The 18,942-nt window shown below is 40.0% G+C and overlaps 1 protein-coding gene across 3 annotated transcripts in view; it reads right to left on the bottom strand.

Moving 5' to 3' along the window:
• Positions 1-18,942, bottom strand: part of KIAA1549 (KIAA1549 ortholog) — a 155,578-nt gene that overhangs the window by 70,485 nt on the left and 66,151 nt on the right. For all 3 annotated transcript variants that reach the window (XM_070756299.1, XM_070756301.1, XM_070756300.1), the window contains exons 2-7: positions 16,219-18,861; positions 13,240-13,328; positions 6,494-6,671; positions 3,888-4,018; positions 3,539-3,722; positions 350-409 (exon numbers count right to left, since the gene is read on the bottom strand). In XM_070756299.1, the coding sequence (XP_070612400.1) occupies positions 350-409; positions 3,539-3,722; positions 3,888-4,018; positions 6,494-6,671; positions 13,240-13,328; positions 16,219-18,861 (3,285 nt within the window). The remainder of the gene's footprint in view (positions 1-349; positions 410-3,538; positions 3,723-3,887; positions 4,019-6,493; positions 6,672-13,239; positions 13,329-16,218; positions 18,862-18,942) is intronic.

Here is an 18,942-nt window from a genome sequence, read left to right as displayed (position 1 = left end):
CAGTTTTTCCTGCTGGATGACGTTTTATGTCATCGCCAAACTTTCGTCCGCCTTTAATAAATATTTTTTTAATAAACTTTAATAAATAAACATGGTGAGTAATAATCTAAATGGTTGCTAAGGGAATGGGAAATTGTAATTTAGGGGTTTAAACTGTTAAGGGAAGGCTTGTGATACTGTTCATAGCCAAAAATAGTGTATTTACTTCCGCATCTCTACTTTGCGTAAATTCTACTTTCGCGGGCGGTCTCGGAACGCATCCCCCACGAAAATTGAGGGAACACTGTATATATTTTCTATTACTCTGATAATATCACGTGGAGAGATTATTCAGTTATATGATACATACCTGTTCTTACCCAGGAAGATTTCATCAAGTGTGATGTATTCAGTTGGGGGTAATAAACAGCTGGGAAAAAAATTAAAAAATGAGAGAAGGGGTAAAGAAATACATATAAAAAGAAGACTCAGAGAGACAACAAACTAGAATCAAGAGAGCATTTTATAATTCATAGTAAAACAGTGAAATAACTTGGCCACTGTCCTAAGGAAAAAATCAATTGACCAAGATAATAATTACCTCCAGTTTTATGTTCTGACCATTAAACTAAATTAATTAAAATCCCACAGAGCTATTACATGCTTTCATATTAGCAAATACCAGAGAGGGGAAGAAATTGTACTGTATAAAATTAACGAGTTGCACATAATGGCTAGGCTTCCTGTCTAGACAAAGAGAGTGGCTGCCTCTGAGTATTATTTTCCGGAATCTGGTATGTGTATATATAACGTGGCATTAAACATTAATAGCGTCTGATTCGATGTGTAAGATTCTATTATGAAATACAGCGGTATCTCAAGATTTTTTTGCGTTTTCTCAAGAGCCATTTTCCACTTACAAACCCAAGCTTCCGAAACTGTAACCGGAAAAGGCAGGGAGAAGTCTCCGTGGGGCCTCTCTAGGAATCTCCTGGGAGGAAACAGGCCGGGCACCCTCCCTGTGGTTTCCCCAATCGCTGTACCAGCCTGGTCGCCACATTGCTCATGCGGATGCTCTTAGCCGGTGTCCGTTGCCACATTTGCTTGCTGAACCTGCTCCGACTTCCTCTGTCTTGGCAATTATGGACAGTCCCTTGGCTTTGTTTGCCTCGGATGTCGCTTGGGCCATCCGGTGGGACCCGACTCTCTCTATCATACTACAGTGGGTTCTCCGGGGTTGGCCCCATTCCTCACCCACCTCAGATCTTGCCATATTCTTCAGGTGCAAGGCCGAATTCTTGGTGGTTCAGGGATGCCTGCTGAGAGGGTGCCGAGTTTGCATCCCGGCACCTTTACGAGAAAAAGTGCTCTCCCTCCTCCACAGGGGCCACCCGGGGGTGGTCCTCATGAAGGCTCTTGCTAGGGGTTATGTTTGGTGGCTGGGCCTAGATTGTGATATTGAGAATAGAGTAGCCTCCTGTATGCCTTGCCAAGAGCATCGTACAATGCCTCCTCGCTCTCCACCTCTAGCTTGGGAACCCCCCTCAGGGCCTTGGTTGCAGCTGCATAGTGATTTGGCCGGCCCGTTTTGGGGACAGATGTTCTTAATAATGGTAGATGTCTACTCACGCTGGTTGGAGGTTAGTCACCTACGTTCCACAACATCGCAGGCCATTTCACGTGAATTGAACTCCCTTTTTTCCACTCATGGCTATCTGGACTTAATTGTCTCGGATAATGGCCAACAGTTCACCTCATCCCATTTTGAAGGATTCCTTGCCACCACTGGCATCCGTCATGCCTTAATAGCACCGTGGCACATGTCTTCCAATGGGCAGGCAGAACGCATGGTACGCACTACAAAGGACACCCTGAAAAAGCTGCCCCAGGAAAATTGGCAGGATAAATTAGCAGAATTGTTAATTACACAGCCCACCACTCCATGTACTTCAACTCAAAAGACTCCAGCCGAATTGCTCATGGGCAGAAAGCTGCGGATCGCATTGGACCGTTTACATCCATTGTATTCCCAGGGGTCCCCATGGCCTTTGTCACCTAACCACTCTTTTCTTCCAGGAGACCTGGTTTTCGCCCGTGCATTTGGGGAGGGCCCGTCATGGGTTGCAGGCACAATTTCGGCCACTAGGGGTCTGCGATCTTATGAAGTAAACATTCAAGATGGTCTGGTATGGCATTGTCACATAGACCAACTCAGACCCCATCACAACGTGCCCCCATTGCCCTGGGACCACCTGGAGCTGACCCCACAAATGTCTGATGCTAACCAACCCAACTTACCGAGCGTTAGTGCCCCACATACCGGGGCTGGCACCCTGAATGAGGAGGATCTGGATCACGAAAGGGAGGGAGTCACCACGAATGGGGAGCAAAGCCAACCTCCGCAGCAAGGAGAAGGCGGAGGAATTACATTGTTTCGCTGCTCAGAGAGAGCGAGGAGACCACCAGGTTACCTACGGGATTATGTTTGGAGGAGGCCAACTCTGTGTGTTCTTATTGGTCTCTGGGAGGTATATGGCAAGAGGCGGTCCTGTAAATAGTCTGGCCCTGAGCCATGTAGGGCTTTATAGGTAATAACCAACACCTTTAATTGTACCCGGAGACTAATAGGAAGCCAGTGCAGCTTGCGGAGCATAGGTGTTATATGGGTATACCGAGACATACCTATGACAGCTCTCGTGGCTGCATTCTGGACTATTTGTGGTCTCTGAACAGTTTTCAAGGGTAGCCCCATGTAGAGCGCATTGCAATAATCGAGACAAGAAGTGATGAGGGCCTGAGTGACTGTGCATAGATCCTCCTGGTCCAAATAGGGCCGCAACTGGTGAACCAGGCGAACCTGGGCAAAGGTCCCTCTGGCCACAGCCGAAAGATGATGGTCAAGACTGAGCTGTGGGTCCAGGAGGATGCCCAAGTTGCGGGCTCTTAATATAGTTTCATTTTAATTAATCTCCATTTTAATGCTGATTTTTATCACTTTTAATTAACTGTATGTTTTTATTGATTATTGTATGCTGTTCAGAGCACTTCTTATGAGATGACATAAATTTATTTATTTACTTATTGGATTTGTATGCCGCCCCTCTCCAGAGACTCGGGGCGGCTAACAGCAATAATAAAACAGCATATAACAATAATCCAATACTAAAAACAGTTAAAAACCCATTATTATAAAAAAAACCAAACATACATACAGACATAACATGCATAAAATTGTAAAGGCTTAGGAGGAAAGAGTATCTCAATTGCCCCATGCCTGGCGGCAGAGCTGGGTTTTAAGTAGCTTACGAAAGGCAAGGAGGGTGGGGGCAATTCTAATCTCTGGGGGGAGTTGGTTCCAGAGGGCCGGGGCCGCCACAGAGAAGGCTCTTCCACTGGGTCCCGCCAAGCGACATTGTTTAGTTGACGGGACCCAGAGAAGACCCACTCTGTGGGACCTAACTGGTCGTTGGGATTCGTGCAGCAGAAGGCGGTCCCTGAGATAAATAAAATAAATAAAAAGAACTTAATAGATAAAATAAATAAAAAGAACTTTACTCACGTTCTGCAATGTGCTGCACCGGAAAGCCCAGGTAAAAACTGAACTCCACCACAGACAGGTTTCTTAACAGTTCACTAACTTCAGACCCATTCAGGAATCCACGCTTCTCTCGAACAGCAAATGTAATTTGCACGGGGCCTTGCCGAAACACTGTTTTAGGCTGACCCAGAGTTATATTTATTATCTGAAAAGACCCATGTGAGAAAAAGCTTTTGAAAACATTTCAGCATGTAGTTAGCATAATCATCACCGACATCTCTACGGTTAGTATCACCGTAAAATTTAAGCATTGGGGAAAATAGAATAGAGAGGACACAACAGTTTCCATTTCAAGAGATGTTTGTCTCACCTGCACATTGAAGTTGGAAATATCCTGTTGGTGCTTTCTCACCTCCTCAAAGGCAAACTTCAGTCCTTTTTCAATGCGCTGGCTGAAGTTACAGAACTCAATGTCAATACTTCGAGGTACAAATTGAAGGACTAGAAGTAGAAAATTAAATGTTTGTGTTACTAGATTTAAGTTTAGTTATTCTGGCTAGAGACGACAAGGCTTGCATGGGAAATCTATTCTAAGGTTGGAGGGTAGGAACAGTCTTTAGACCCAATTACCTGTTTCATACATCATGGTCACATCATGATTTAATGGGAACCCCCACCCCCACCCCACAAATAGTTGGATCTGCATAACATTCTAAATAATATACCATGATTTATAATCTGCAATGACTGAGTTCATACAACAAGCTAGCCAAAATCAAACACACCACATTCTGGTTTGGTATACAGTGTTCCCTCGATTTCCACGGGGGCTGCGTTCCGAGACCACCCGCGAAAGTCGAATTTCTGCGAAGTAGAGATTCGGAAGTAAATACACCATTTTTGGCTATGGACAGTATCACAAGCCATCCCTTAACACTTTAAACCCCTAAATTACCATTTCCCATTCCCTTAACAACCATTTACTCACCATTATTACTGGTACTCACCATTGAATAAGACACTTAGTGATCCTGATATTTATAAACATAATTATTTATTAACAATAATTATTGTTTTTGTTATTTATTTGCAAAAATTATTAGTTTGGCGATGACATATGACATCATTGGTTGGGAAAAACCGTGGTATAGGAAAAAAACAGCAAAGTATTTTTTAAGTAATATTTTTTGAAAAACCGTGGTATAGGCTATTCACGAAGTTCGAACCCGCGAAAATCGAGGGAACACTGTATTATGGAAATCCAAGCAATATCAATGCTTTATTTGGTATTTCGATTCTATAATTCATCCCTGAAATAAAATCTAGCAACACAGTTTTTATTATCTAATTTATGTCACCTAGACATATACAGTGGTACCTCTACTTATGAACTTAATTTGTTCCATGACCAGGTTCTCAAATAGAAAACTTTGTAAGAAGAAGCAATTTTTCCCATAGGAATCAATGTAAAAGCAAATAATGTGTGCAATTGGGGAAATAACAGGGAGAGTGGAGGCCCTATTTCCTCCCAGGAGATTCCTAGAGACGCCCCATGGAGCTTCTCCCCATCTTTTCTGGCCCTGTTTCCTCCCAGGAGATTCCTAGAGAGGCCCCACAGAGGCTTCTCCCTGCCTTTTCCGGCCCTGTTTCCTTCCAGGAGATTCCTAGAGAGGCCCCAAGGAGGCTTCTCCCTGCCTTTTCTGGTTACAGTTTCGGAGGCTCGGATTTGTAAGTGGAAAATGGTTCTTGAGAAGAGGCAAAAAAATATTGAACACCCGGTTCTTATCTAGAAAAGTTTGTAAGTAGAGGCATTCTTAGGTAGTGGTACCACTGTACATAGGATAATAATAACCAGTCTAATGCAAGTTATTGTAGACTCATTCTCATTTCTCTATAGCATCTTGCTATATGTATACTAATGCTATACTAATGTTTATACCTCTGCATCTCCTTCCACCGATTCTTTCAGCCATGCTTGTATTATCCATTAGGGACAATAGAAAGAATGCCATGGGCTAATGAGGCCTTTGGGACCTCCCAAGGTTGTTAAAAAGGTCATCACCAGGTGAATGAAAACTGCAGGAGCTGAACTAATATATAGGAGCTCACCTTGGAGAAAACAATTTCTATGCATTTTTCATTAATACACTGATTTTTCTACCAATAGCAGGAGATCTAAATAATATTATTCTTGAATAGATGCACAATTTGAAGTGTATTCCATTGAGGACCTGTATACTGCACGAGTCAAAAAGAGGGCAGTGAAAATATTTACTGACACTTAACATCCTAGACAAAACTGTTTCAACTCCTACCCTCAAAACATCGCTACAGAGCACTGCACACCACGACAACTAGACACAAGAACATTTTTTTCCCAAACGCCATCACTCTACTAAATAAATAATTCCCTCAACACTTTTAACACTGTTTACTAAGTCTTCACTTCTATTTCTACTAGTTTTTTCTCATCGTTCCTATCACCCTTAGGACTGTATGACTGTAACTTGTTGCTTGTATCCTAAGATTTTTATTAATATTGATTGTTTCTTCATTGCTTATTTGACCCCTATGACAATCATTAAGTGTTGTACCACATGACTCTTGACAAATCTATATTTTTTTAAAGTTTATTAAATATATAAACATTTTAAAAGACAGTACACGGTCTTTTCACTTTTGTTACATATTTGTTTACTCTACTATTGTATTGTACAGTGTCTTGGGTTAGACAGATAAATAGAGACAAATCTATATTTTCTTTTATGTACGCTGAGAGCATCTGCACCAAGACAAATTCCTTGTGTGTCCAATCACGCTTGGCCAATAAAGAATTCTATTCTATTCTATTCTATTCTATTCTACTCTACTCATCCTAATTGTGCTTCAAGTACCTTTCCTTCAACAAATCTTGGATCACCAAAAGTCCATGATTCTTTATCAGCACAGAAACAGTACAAAGTTGATGGGGCTTACCAGTTTGCACTCGGAACCGGGGAGCAGGAGCAGGAAGAGACGGTTGCAGTGATAAAATGAGAGGTGTTTCACCATAAAGAAGGCTGCTGTTCACTAATACATTGATGACAGCAATTGCCGTGTAAACAAAAGGCCCCGAGGTCACCAGAAAAGAGAATTTGGGAGAAAGCGTATACACCTATATTAAAAATAAAAGAATTTTAAATCCCTAAAAGTAGCACCATTTTCTGCATTGCATCATCTTTCTATAGAAAGATTTCTGTGCACTAGTTGTGGTAATGAATTCTTCAGCCACTATTAGCGTATGGTGGGAACATGACAGAAGAGAAGCACACAATCCACATAATTGTATACAAAACCTCTATAGGGGTATGGCAGTAGTCTCATAACTGGATGTCCAATTCAGTTATCCAGGTGATTGCCTCTGGCATTGCTTTGTGCAGGTATTCTAAACCAGAAAACACATGCCATGGGCAATCTTGCACGATATGTTTAATAGTTTGCATATCAGCACCATAATCACAACAAGGGGAATCGTTCCATCCTCACAGAGCAGAGGTACTTCTTGCAGTATCACACCAAATTTTGTTCAATATCAACCAGACAGAGAGAGAGACAGGTTAAAACCTGGTGGCTGGGGAATTCTGGGAGTTGAAGTCCAGATCTCTTCAAGTTGCCAAGGTTGGGAAACACTGTGATAGAGGGATTGCTAATTGTCAGGCCACAAGAAGATACCTTGGACCATTCCCCTCTCCAGACATTATTAGGATTAAACTGGGTAGATGTTAAGTTTTCCATGGTGGTCTACAAGATTTCAATCTTTTGATGGGCTGCACATTGTCCTGATGAATAGGGAGGGCCTTGTTGTGCAGCATCTTTGAACATATCAGGACGAGAGCGCGTTGTCTTCTAATATGGGGCAGTATGATTGCTACGTAAGTACTGCTAACTAGTGCACAGGACTGGAATGCAGTGTGCTAGAGATAGAAACATAGAAACATAGAAGATTGACAGCAGAAAAAGACCTCATGGTCCATCTAGTCTGCCCTTATACTATTTCCTGTATTTTATCTTAGGATGGATATATGTTTATCCCAGGCATGTTTAAATTCAGTTGCTGTGAATTTTCCAACTACGTCTGCTGGAAGTTTGTTCCAAGCATCTACTACTCTTTCAGTCAAATAATATTTTCTCACGTTGCTTCTGATCTTTCCCCCAACTAACCTCTTGTGCCCCCCTTTTCACTTTCCTATTAAAAACACTTCCCTCCTGAAACATATTTAACCCTTTAATATATTTAAATGTTTGGCTCATGTCCCCCCTTTCCCTTCTGTCCTCCAGACTATACAGGTTGAGTTCATCGTCTTTCCTGATAAGTTTTATGCTTAAGACCTTCCACCGTTCTTGTAGCCCGTCTTTGGCCCCGTTCAATTTTGTCAATATCTTTTTGTAGATGAGGTCTCCGGAACTGAACACAGTATTCCAAATGTGATCTCACCAGCACTCTATACAGCGGGATCACAATCTCCCTCTTCCTGCTTGTTATACCTCTAGCTATGCAGCCAAGCATTCTATTTGCTTTCCCTACCGCCTGACTTCACTTTTCACTACTCCTAAATCCTTCATAATGATATGCATTGTCTGGCAGAGTTGAACATCAATGATTTGGGTGTTAAGACACATATTGGCATAATATTTAGCTGTGGAATATACCAAAACCAAGGCTGTTGTTTGTAGGGTGTTAATATCAGCACCCCAGAAATGATCCAGCCAGTCTATTCAGTAAATTGCTGTGGCTTTTCAACTTTCAACACCTGTTTTTCCCAGCCGGTGTCAGAAGGTTAAACATAAAGGGATGGATCAACTACATTAATCATCCTTGGTTCTTGAGTTATAGTTAAGGTTGGTATACAGCCATTCAGGTTCAAAGGGTAAAAGATAATTTTAGAATGCAGGGGAATGCTCATGTCAAGGATGGATAGCAACTACTTAATGAAGTATGATTTTTTTCCCCTGGGCTCATAGAGATCCAGGAAATGAGTTACTACTCATATAACAAGCATTCTCATGCACACTTTTCAGTAATGCTTAAATGCAGCTTTCACATTTTAGGCTCTTGCGTTTTGACCCCATGGCATCCTTTTCTCATAATCATGACTTCCCCATTAATCCAGGTGATTGAACTCTGGTAACAGTCCCAATAAATGTTTTATTTATTGTATAACCTTTTTGTTGCATCATTTCTTTCTTGAAAATGAAATCTAGAATGTTCAATCTCTTTTAAACTTACATAAATAAGTCCTGTATCTGTGAATTTATTATCTTACAACAGGACCATAGATTTATATGACCACTATGATTCCATAATTATCCATCTTAAATTACTCCATCTTCTTATTCCTTTTGCAGCCTAACCTAGTCCCCAAGGCTCTGTCATATCCCTATAGTAACAATAATAAAATAATAAGTAGTACCTCTAGATACGAGTTTAATTTGTTCCAGAAGGGAGCTTGTATGTCGAACAACTCGTATCTGGAACAAATGGCTTTAGACTTTGTTTTTCCCCTCCGAGATAACCAGAAGCAAGGATTCTTGCGCCACCTAGTGGACGCTCGGCTCGTATCCCGAATTTGAGTTCGGGTCTCGAAAAGAAATTTCTCTCCCCTCGTGGCTCGTATCTTGGAATACTCGCATGTGGAGCAGCTCGTATCTAGAGGAACTACTGTATCTCCATATTATCAATTGAACACAAATATAGGTATTCCTAAATAATGCAATAGGAATACATTTCTAAAACTGTAGAGCAACTGATGACTTTTTTTAAATGTAACGTCACATTTTCTTAATCACAATAAAGACTTGCTGAGTCTAAGAGGTTTGCATTTCTTTTCTCTGCCAGGCACTGTTGTTGGGAAAGGTTACAACTTGGCTTATTTTATGCTTCTTATGTTAAGTCTGAATCATCAATGTTAAATTAGAGCCACCCATGTTTGTATCTTCTAAAGCAGTGTTTCCCAACCTTTTTTGAGCCGCGGCACATTATTCACATTTACAAAATCCTGGGGAACATTGAGCGGGGGTGGGGGGGCGGGGGCGGGGGGCTAAAAAAGTTTGGACAAAAAAACCCTCTCTTCCTCCCTTTCGCCCTATTTCTCTCTCCCTCCCTCTTTCTTTCCCTTTCTCTCTCCATCCCTCTTTCTTTCTTTCTTTCTTCCTTCCTTCCTCTCTTTTTTGCTCTTTCTCTCTCCCTCCTTCCTCTTTCTCTCTTTCTTGCTTTCCTTCTCTCTTTCTCTTTCTCTCTTGCTTTCTTTCTCTCTCTCTCCCTCTCTCTCTTTCTCTATTTCTTGCTTTCTTTCTCTTGCTTTCTCTCTCACACACACTCTCTCTCCCTTGCTTTCTCTCTCTCTCTCTCTTTCTTTCTTTCTCTCTCTCTTGCTTTCCTTTTCTCTTTCTCTCTTGCTTTCTTTTTCTCTCTCTCTTTTTCTCTCTTTCTCTTTCTTTCTCTCTCTCTCTTCCTCTCTTTCTTGCTTTCTCTCTCTTGCTTTCTCTCTCTCACACACACACTTGCTTTCTCTCACTCACACACACACTAGTGTGCCGCGGCACACTGGTTGGGAAACACTGTTCTAAAGCATGAATTGGTGTTGCATTAAAAAATATGATTCTCTTGCACAATTGCAAATTAAAGAAAACATCTTGTAAGCCGTAACACAAAAAATGTAAAGGACCATGGAAAAGCAAAACCATGGAAGCCACACAAACATTTACTGTTAAATTGTACTTTACACAAACCAATTCCTCTAGAAATTTTAACAGCAAGCCAACTTTGTTTGCAAGAGTTTCACACTAGGGAATGCATTTCCAAGCCATCTGACAACAAGTCATTAGTGGAGGTTATTAAGCTGCACAGCAGTTAATTTCAAAACATAGCTATCTTGGCAAAATTCCACTGCCAGGCATAAATCTCTTTCTTGAGGGAGGTGAGAGCAGTTGCGATTTACCTTGTTGTAATTAGGAATGGAAACTATTCTCTGCCCAAGAGAGAAAGCAGCCAATGATGCCATTCAATCATAATGCAAACATGAGTTAAGTGCACAGAAATATGACTTCTTGCTTTAAGATAAATGATTTCTAGAGGACAGACCAAGCATGGAAGGTTATGTGTATTATTGGTTAAAAAAATGCAGCAGACCTGTAAATTGATTGGAGCTCAAATGTTATTCATCAGAGGCTTGCAGTGTAAATCAAGGGGAAACTGGGATACAGGTGTGCATAAGGAAGAGTAAAACAAGGATTTCAAAAATATTTGTTCAATTCTGTTTACAAATGTGAGTGATCAAGGGGAGTTCAAGGGCAGATAATCTCAAAGGACTGGCAGGACATACATCAAGAAAATAAGTGCTATGGTCCCTATGCTACCTATTCTTGTTGCAGCTTACATTAATTTATGTATCTTTTTTATATTGTACATAAATGTTAGATACACGTCTATTTATAATTGGATAGTGCAGGATTCCTGAATTTGATTTGATTCTTGAAATAAAAAAGGTTGCTTTAAAGGGTTGGAATTCCAGCAATATCATCAACAATAATGAGCATCCATAAAGGCAGGTAAGTAGAAACACAAATGACCTTCAACCAAACTATAATACCAATTCTCAGCTTTCGTTAAAGAAAAAAAGGCAATTTTTAGTGACTTGCAGATAGGCTTATATAATGAACATAATTTTTCAAATACTCCATAACCAATAGTTTAAGTTTTTCTGAGAAATAGAATGATGCAAATTAAAAGGTTGGGACATTTTTTTTCTTTTCGGTAACTAATCCCAGTTTAACGTTTAGACCACAGATTTTTCTTCTAAAGGAAGTTTCCAAGAAACTTTCAAAGAGAGTGGTTGCTTCACTAGAACTTGTTAATGTTGACACATTATTTGAGAAATATGTGCATCTAATGAAGTAACCTTAGCTGTGCAAACACACTTCTAAACATTTCTGAAATCTGGAAGTCTACTCAAGGTTAAATCCAGGAGTTTAAGAAATTCCACCCAACATAATTTGAACATCTATTCTCTAGTGTGCTTCTCAGGTGATCAGAAGCATCTAAATTAAGCTTCATCTGCTTTCTTCTGATCCTAGCCATTAGAGATATCAGTAACTTGATTAAACCAGTTTTTAGATTTTAAGGTTCAGCTGAGGCTTGAATCTCAAATGAAAAGGTTTTGTACAGAATTCAGATTTACCCATTGTGATCCAAAAGGGGAAAATATATCCATATTCAATATCTCTAGTGAGAATAACATTTGTACAGATGTATTTTAATCTATTGGGGATAAGACTGGTAATATAGCTAAGAATTGGCGATCAGATTTCAATATACTGTATGTAAGCTTTCATTGCTAAAGATCTCAGAATTCTTTGTTGTTTTCAACCAGAGTATTTTTTTCATACTTTCAAATACCTCTCATCTACTTTATTTTTCTATCTTATAAGAGAAAGTTGTCATACTCATGAAGAGAGCACTGATGCAACAAAGAGTGCATTCTTAAGATTGTTCTGTTTCCCTGTTTTTTTTCTTTTTAATATCAGATGGCAAGTGGTCCTTATGAAGCATCTTTTGTTGCTCCTATAAAAATAACTTCCTGCATCAGCATTCTCTAATCCCTGTGGCTTTCTACTATTCTGCATTGCCATGAGACTTAACTCTAAGCAACAAAACATACAACAATTATCAGAAATCATTTTTTCCAGTTACCATGTGTGTGTATGTGTGCATGTATACTTTTGAGTTAGTGCCTTCTGACAACTGCCTGGATAAGTCCCTGCAGTTTTCTTGGCAAGATTACAAAAGTGGTTTGCTATTGCTACTTCCTAGGACTGAAAGAAACTGAATGGCCTAAGGCAGAGTTAGGCAAAGTTGGCTCTTCTATGGCATGTGGACTTCAACTCCCAGAATTCCTGAGCTAGCATCATTGGTTCAGGAATTCTGGGAGTTGAAATCCATAGAAGAGCCAACTTTGCCTATCCCTGGCCTAAGGTCACCCGACTGGCTTCATGTCTAAGAAAGGGCTAGAATTCATGGACTTCCAGTTTGTAGCCTGGTATATTAACCTCTACACAAAACTGGATCAACCATTTTTTCAGACACCAAGATTTGCAGCAGGTATAACAAATGACACAATGGTGTAATCAAAGCAGGCAAAGCCAAAGTATTTCAATTCATTAGAGAAAAGAGAACTTTCAAAGGCAGCTAATCAATTATTTGGGAGAAGTGATAGAACAGGCACATCACACCATGGAAAATGGATGTTTTTGCCCCTGAATTTCAGCGATGCAATCTCAGGGTATTATGATTACCTGGAAATAAGTTATACAATGTCTTCGGTCTACAGGTTGCAACTATATATTTCTGCAAGTTATAATCACATACCACTTCTGATTGCAACTCTGGGGAGAAAAAAAATCTACCAATTGTATGTTTTGCAAAGTAGAACTTCACAAATTTTATCGATTATTTTAATAATGTTCACAGAAGCAGATTCAAGAGCTTGCTCCGAGGCTTCTAGGTTGAGCAAAGAATAGTCCACACGCATCATATTATATGGCACCAAGCAAAGACACACACACATAGGATTCAGTGGTTGGTTATCAGTTAATAGCCAAGCTACCATCACTTTCATGAGTTATTTCTATGAAAATGTCTTTAACTCATACAATGATCTTCACAGAGCAAACTGTCTATCACTTACCTCTAGTTCTACCATTCTCCTAAATTCATTTTTCAGGAGTTCTTTGATGGATTCACTGATATTTTGTACTACAGATTTCCGTGCAAGCACTGAAAAGATGAACCAATAAATAAGTTTTAGTAGTATTAGATGCCAATCAGAAGTATATATAGGTTTAGATGCAACAGATCAGACAGCAGGATAACTAGAGAACTGGGAGGAATTAATTTTCTCTATGAAAATAACAACAGCATTATTGTTAAGAAATGCAAGCCCTAGACCTATTTCTCATTTTATAGTCAGAAAGCAAGCAGGGATATATAACTACAAAGTGTCAATATTAACCATCCAAAAAGACTCACATCTGAGACAGGACAAAGACGAATTTCTATTAAGTTTCTAATTCCTACTAAGACTAAGTTCTACTGCTACTGCTGCAACTACTGACTACATCATTCACTTGTGTCATGCATTCCTTCCTATTCATTGCTTCTTCTCTGATCGGAATGGGACAACTCACCTGCTGCCTAGCCACAGTCAACTTGCTGCAGGTTAATTCACAATGGAACAAATCAATGGAGTATAACTCAACAGAGACAGTTGAATTGGAGCAGGCCTTGTCTTGCTTAGGCTTGAACCTCGAACCTAAAGCAAGACAAGGCTCACTGCAATTAACTTGCCCTTCTCTTGAATTATCCCATGTTGAATTGTCTCACAGTGAATTGTTGTGCGGTGAGTTGGCTGTGGTAAGTCAACCACAGTGAGTCAGCCAGAGCGAAACAACTGGGTCAAATTGGCCTGGGTGGGTCAAATTGGCCTGGGTGAGTCAACCAGAGCTAGCTGCCCTACACCCTCCCCTGATGACAGCCCTAGAGATATATTCTAAGGAAGTGCTACCTACAAAAAAGTTTATTCAGGCAGCCACATAACTTAGTATTAAAAAAAATGCTGCTGAAAGGAAAAATTGGGAAAGCAATTAGCAGCTAAACAAAGATCTCCCTGTTTCTGACGCATACTGAGCTTAGAATTGGTCTCACCCACCAAGCACTGGATTTCTAACATATATTTAAACATGCAAACTTTGGCTGGGTCCTCAACACTCATACAAATAAATAGGGATAGAGAATATTCCTGTAGCATCCAGTTAAACAAGACTACAAATTTGGGATTACCTTATTTCTATGAAGCATAATAATAATAATAATAATAATAATAATAATAATAATAATAATAATAATAAATAATGGATCATCGACATTGCAATCCCAGGGGACAGCAGAATTGAGGAGAAGCAACTAGAGAAATTAGTAAAATACAAAGATCTAAAAATCGAGCTGCAACGACTCTGGCATAAGCCAGTGAAAGTGGTCCCAGTGGTACTTGGCACGCTGGGCGCAGTGCCAAAGGATCTCAGCGGACATTTGAAAACCATCAGAAAACCATTGAAAGTCTCCGTCTGTCAATTGCAAAAGGCCGCTTTACTGGGATCGGCAAACATAATTCGCCGCTACATCACGCAGTCCTAGGTGCTTGAGAAGTGCCCGACTGGTGATGAAATACGAAATCCAGCATAGTGCTCTCGTTTGCTGTGTTGTATTGACATAATAATAATAATAATAATAATAATAATAATAATAATAATAACAACAACAACAACAACAACAATAATAATTTATTAGATTTGTATGCCGCCCCTCACCTGTCCCTTTTTTAAATGAGACAAAAGATAATAATATGCAGTTCAGCAACCTCATTAATTTAGAGCCATCCCATTGTACTGGAAATGCAATGCCTAAAATGTTAGCATAGAGTTCTGGAAATTGCAGTTCCAAAATGCCAGAGGAGGTTGATTTTTTGAAAATTAAATGTAAGAAAGTTTATCATTTGGAATCAAGGTAATCAAACTGGAATTGAGTCATCCAAATTGGTCTGGAGTGGGTAGAAGATTACACAACCTCAGAACAAGTTTGTTTCATCCAGAGCTCCAAATCTGGGACAACTCAAGTCACTTTTAATGTACTCCCAGAGACTGTTGAAGCACTTTAGGAGTGGGCTGGTCCAAAAGAGGTTTAGCATAGTCTCAATGAATATTTTAAGAGTTCTCCAGAATGTTCTATTCCCCAATCAATCTCTATTAAGTACAGCATTTTAAGTAATAGAAACACTAACATAGATTATACAAGAAAACAACAAATTGTCCTGCAGAATGCAGCCGCGAGAGCCATCGTGGGGCTTCCAAGATTCGCCCACGTTTCTTCAATACTCCGTGGCTTGCATTGGCTGCCGATCAGTTTCCGGTCACAATTCAAAGTGTTGGTCATGACCTTTAAAGCCCTACATGGCATTGGACCAGATTACCTCCGGAACCGTCTGCTACCGCACGAATCCCAGCGACCGATAAGGTCCCACAGAGTTGGCCTTCTCCGGGTCCCATCAACTAAACAATGTCGTTTGGTGGGCCCCAGGGGAAGAGCCCTCTCTGTGGCGGCCCCGGCCCTCTGGAACCAACTCCCCCCAGAGATTAGAACTGCCCCCACCCTCCCTGTCATTCGTAAACTACTCAAGACTCATTTATACCGCCAGGCATGGGGGAGTTGAGATATTCCTTTCCCCTAGGCCATTACAAGTTATGCATGGTATGTTTGTGTGTATGTTTGGTTTTATAATAAGGGTTTTTAGTTGTTTTATTATTGGATTGTTACATGTTTTTTTTATCATTGTTGTTAGCCGCCCCGAGTCTACGGAGAGGGGCGGCATATAAATCCAATAAATTATTATTATTATTATTATTATTATTATTATTATTATTATTATTATTATATTATTATTATTATTATTACTACTACTACTACTACTACAGCAGCAAAGTTAGGGCATTGTTCAAGAGATTTGCAGTCCATTATATCAGTTTAATTTCCTCTACTATAATACCATAGAAGTGCAGTATAAATATATATATTTAATAAGAAATATATATATATATATAAGAAAAAATCTTACCAGTTGTTACCAAATATTTATCAGGGACTGTGATGTCACAAACATAAGGCTGTTTAGTTGTGGTAGTTGGAATGGTTGTCACTGTAACCTGTGTAGGGGTCCAGATAGAGGTTGAAGAGGATGTAGATGAACTTGATGTGCTGCTGGTAACTGAAGAAAGTCCTGTTTTGCTACTGGAAGTGGTGGCAGTAAAAGCTGTCATACTAATATGCTCAGTTATGCTAGTTTTTGTTAGAACATTGGGTTCAACTGTAGTATTCACAGATGAAGATGTCTCTACAACCATTGATCTAGTAGGTGAAATTACATTGCTGTTCATATTTGTGGACAAAGGTGTATAAGGAGTGGTTTTTAAAAAATCTGTGGTAGAAGGTACCTCATGGAAGGAGGAAAATGGACTGAAATTAGCAGTAGCACCACTATCTTCAACGATAGCTGTAGTTAACAAAAACGGTGAGAAAGTTAAGACAGGAGTTGACTGAAGTGACGTGAACCACAAGCTCACATGTGTATTATCCCCATAGATGTTGCTGGTGAAAACAGGCTGTGAAGCTGACACAGGTAGCTGCTGTGTTGACATGGTATCAGTAGTGAAATAAGACTCAAAGTGAGAGGTAGCTTCTGTGAAAGCTGAGGTAAAATAAAATTCAGATTCTACCATCAAGATTGATGTGGGTTCTAGTAAGACTGAGGAGTTCGTATAGAGGTGTGATGATGGCATCACCTCAGAACTGTGCGTAAGTGGAAAAAAAGATGAGCTTGAATGAAAAAACGAACTTTGCCACAAAGAGACTTGAGAAGCCGCCATACTACTGATGTTAACAGCTGGTTGCTCAACTAGGCTCCATCCAGCTGAATTGTCAAAAAGCACAGGTGTTGGAAGGAGTGTGGGCAAAATATGAGGTAAAGGTGTTAATAAATCACTTGGCACTGTTAGAAGAGATATGTCTGTAGCGGATGATAAATTGGACAGGTCAGTAGGCTCAGAGGAAAAGGGTCTGAATGAAAGGCCGGACACTATGTCTGATCTACTCATAGCTGAATCTTCTATGGAAAAATACTCCAGTGAAGTGCCAAATAAGTGGGTGGTTTCTGACGGCATAAATTCAGATGTTTCTAGCAGAATTGAATTTCTCATTATCATGGACGTCATACTCACATTCTCCATGAAGACAGACTCTGGAGAAATTGTAGAAAATGGTTTTTCCATAACACCTGTACTAGATTCTACTGTAACTAATTCGGACACAGAATAGGAGAAACTCACCAAACTGTTTTCCAACGATATAATTTCAGAAGACTGGCTATAGAAATGGGACGGGGAAATGGATGTAAATATACTTTTAAGGCTAATTTCAATAGAATTTGACTCAGAGAGTTCAGTAAATCTTGAAGAAAGTGAAACAACAGGCCTTGATGGAAAACTAGTATCAAAGATTTCAGGAGGAGGTTCAGGCACATCGTAGAGATCACTCATTTCTGCTGTAAGTGATGCGATACTCTTTACCTCCGAGACCATAAATGACAGTGTCTCATCATACTCCCCCGAACCCACCTCATTTTCTGTGGGTCGTATTGACAAAAATGATTCTGGAGAAACTGAGATTAAGTCACAGTACAAACATGATGTATATGGTTCGGTGAAAGGCACTGGACTTCTGGACTCACCGAGTTTGTTTTTGGAGTAGCTGGGAAAAATTGGTGTGGAATTTCTGGAGAATTCCTGGGACACTTCACGTGTAAAAAACATGTCATTAAAAGGAGTGTTGAAAGCAGGTGCCTCTGTGTAGAAAATGGTATGACGATAAAGAAAAGGAGAATGGGTTGAAAACATAGTTCCCCCCATTAATGAAATAGGAATGCTTAGGACAGATGAATAATTTGGACCCAGTGTTCCAGTTAAACTGCTATTAATACTATAGTGAGCTTCAGGATATGTATATGTTCTTTGCATATTGTGATATGTAGGCGACTGTTCTACAGTAGTATCAAAAAGCAAAGAATTTGAAGGGAAAAGATAAGATGGCAAACTCTCCTCTTCTTTTCCAATACTTGCATCTGCCTTTTCCAATGCAACAGAATGTAAGTCAGTCTGAGGCATGAGCAAGTCTCTGTATGGGGTCAGATTAATACTCGTCCCATCAAAAGACTTCAGGTGCGGGAGAGAAATATGGGGGGCAAAGGCAGCCCTTTGCAACGTTGTCTCCAATGTTCCCACGTAATCAACTGGCGAAGAGGAGACGGCTAGTGAAGGTGCTAACGATAAAGTCTGTAGTGTTTCTTTAGTTGGCTTTACTGGGTAGGAACCCAAGTGATCGTCTTCTACCAAAGACTTCAGCGAAGGAGTCTGTTGTGCATTTGAAATTAAACTAATAAAACTATCGTCATTTAAGATGGCTTCGTTGCTTGTTACTGAAAAATCCAGTGCTGGTCCATTTTGTTGAACTGAGGCTCTGCTTCCCACTTCTTGGTCCAACGGGGTCATTTCAAAAGGAGCGGTTACTGATGATGACAACTCAGGGAATTCTGTTTTTGCCCTGGAGACTATTGGGCTTTCAGTTAAGGCTGTGTGTGTCTTGTTGTCCACAGTGCTTTGACTCAGCAGAAGAGAAGAAAAGTTCTGCTGCTCCAAATAGATGTCATCTAAAACGGGAAAAAGAAAAGAAAAGAAAGAAGTGTTAATAAATAGGTTAAATAAAGTTTTTATCCGAGATACAAGATAAA

Source organism: Erythrolamprus reginae, chromosome 6 (genome assembly GCF_031021105.1).
Source record: "Erythrolamprus reginae isolate rEryReg1 chromosome 6, rEryReg1.hap1, whole genome shotgun sequence".
Taxonomy (NCBI): domain Eukaryota; kingdom Metazoa; phylum Chordata; class Lepidosauria; order Squamata; family Dipsadidae; genus Erythrolamprus; species Erythrolamprus reginae.
This window is presented reverse-complemented; position numbering and strand designations above follow the sequence as displayed.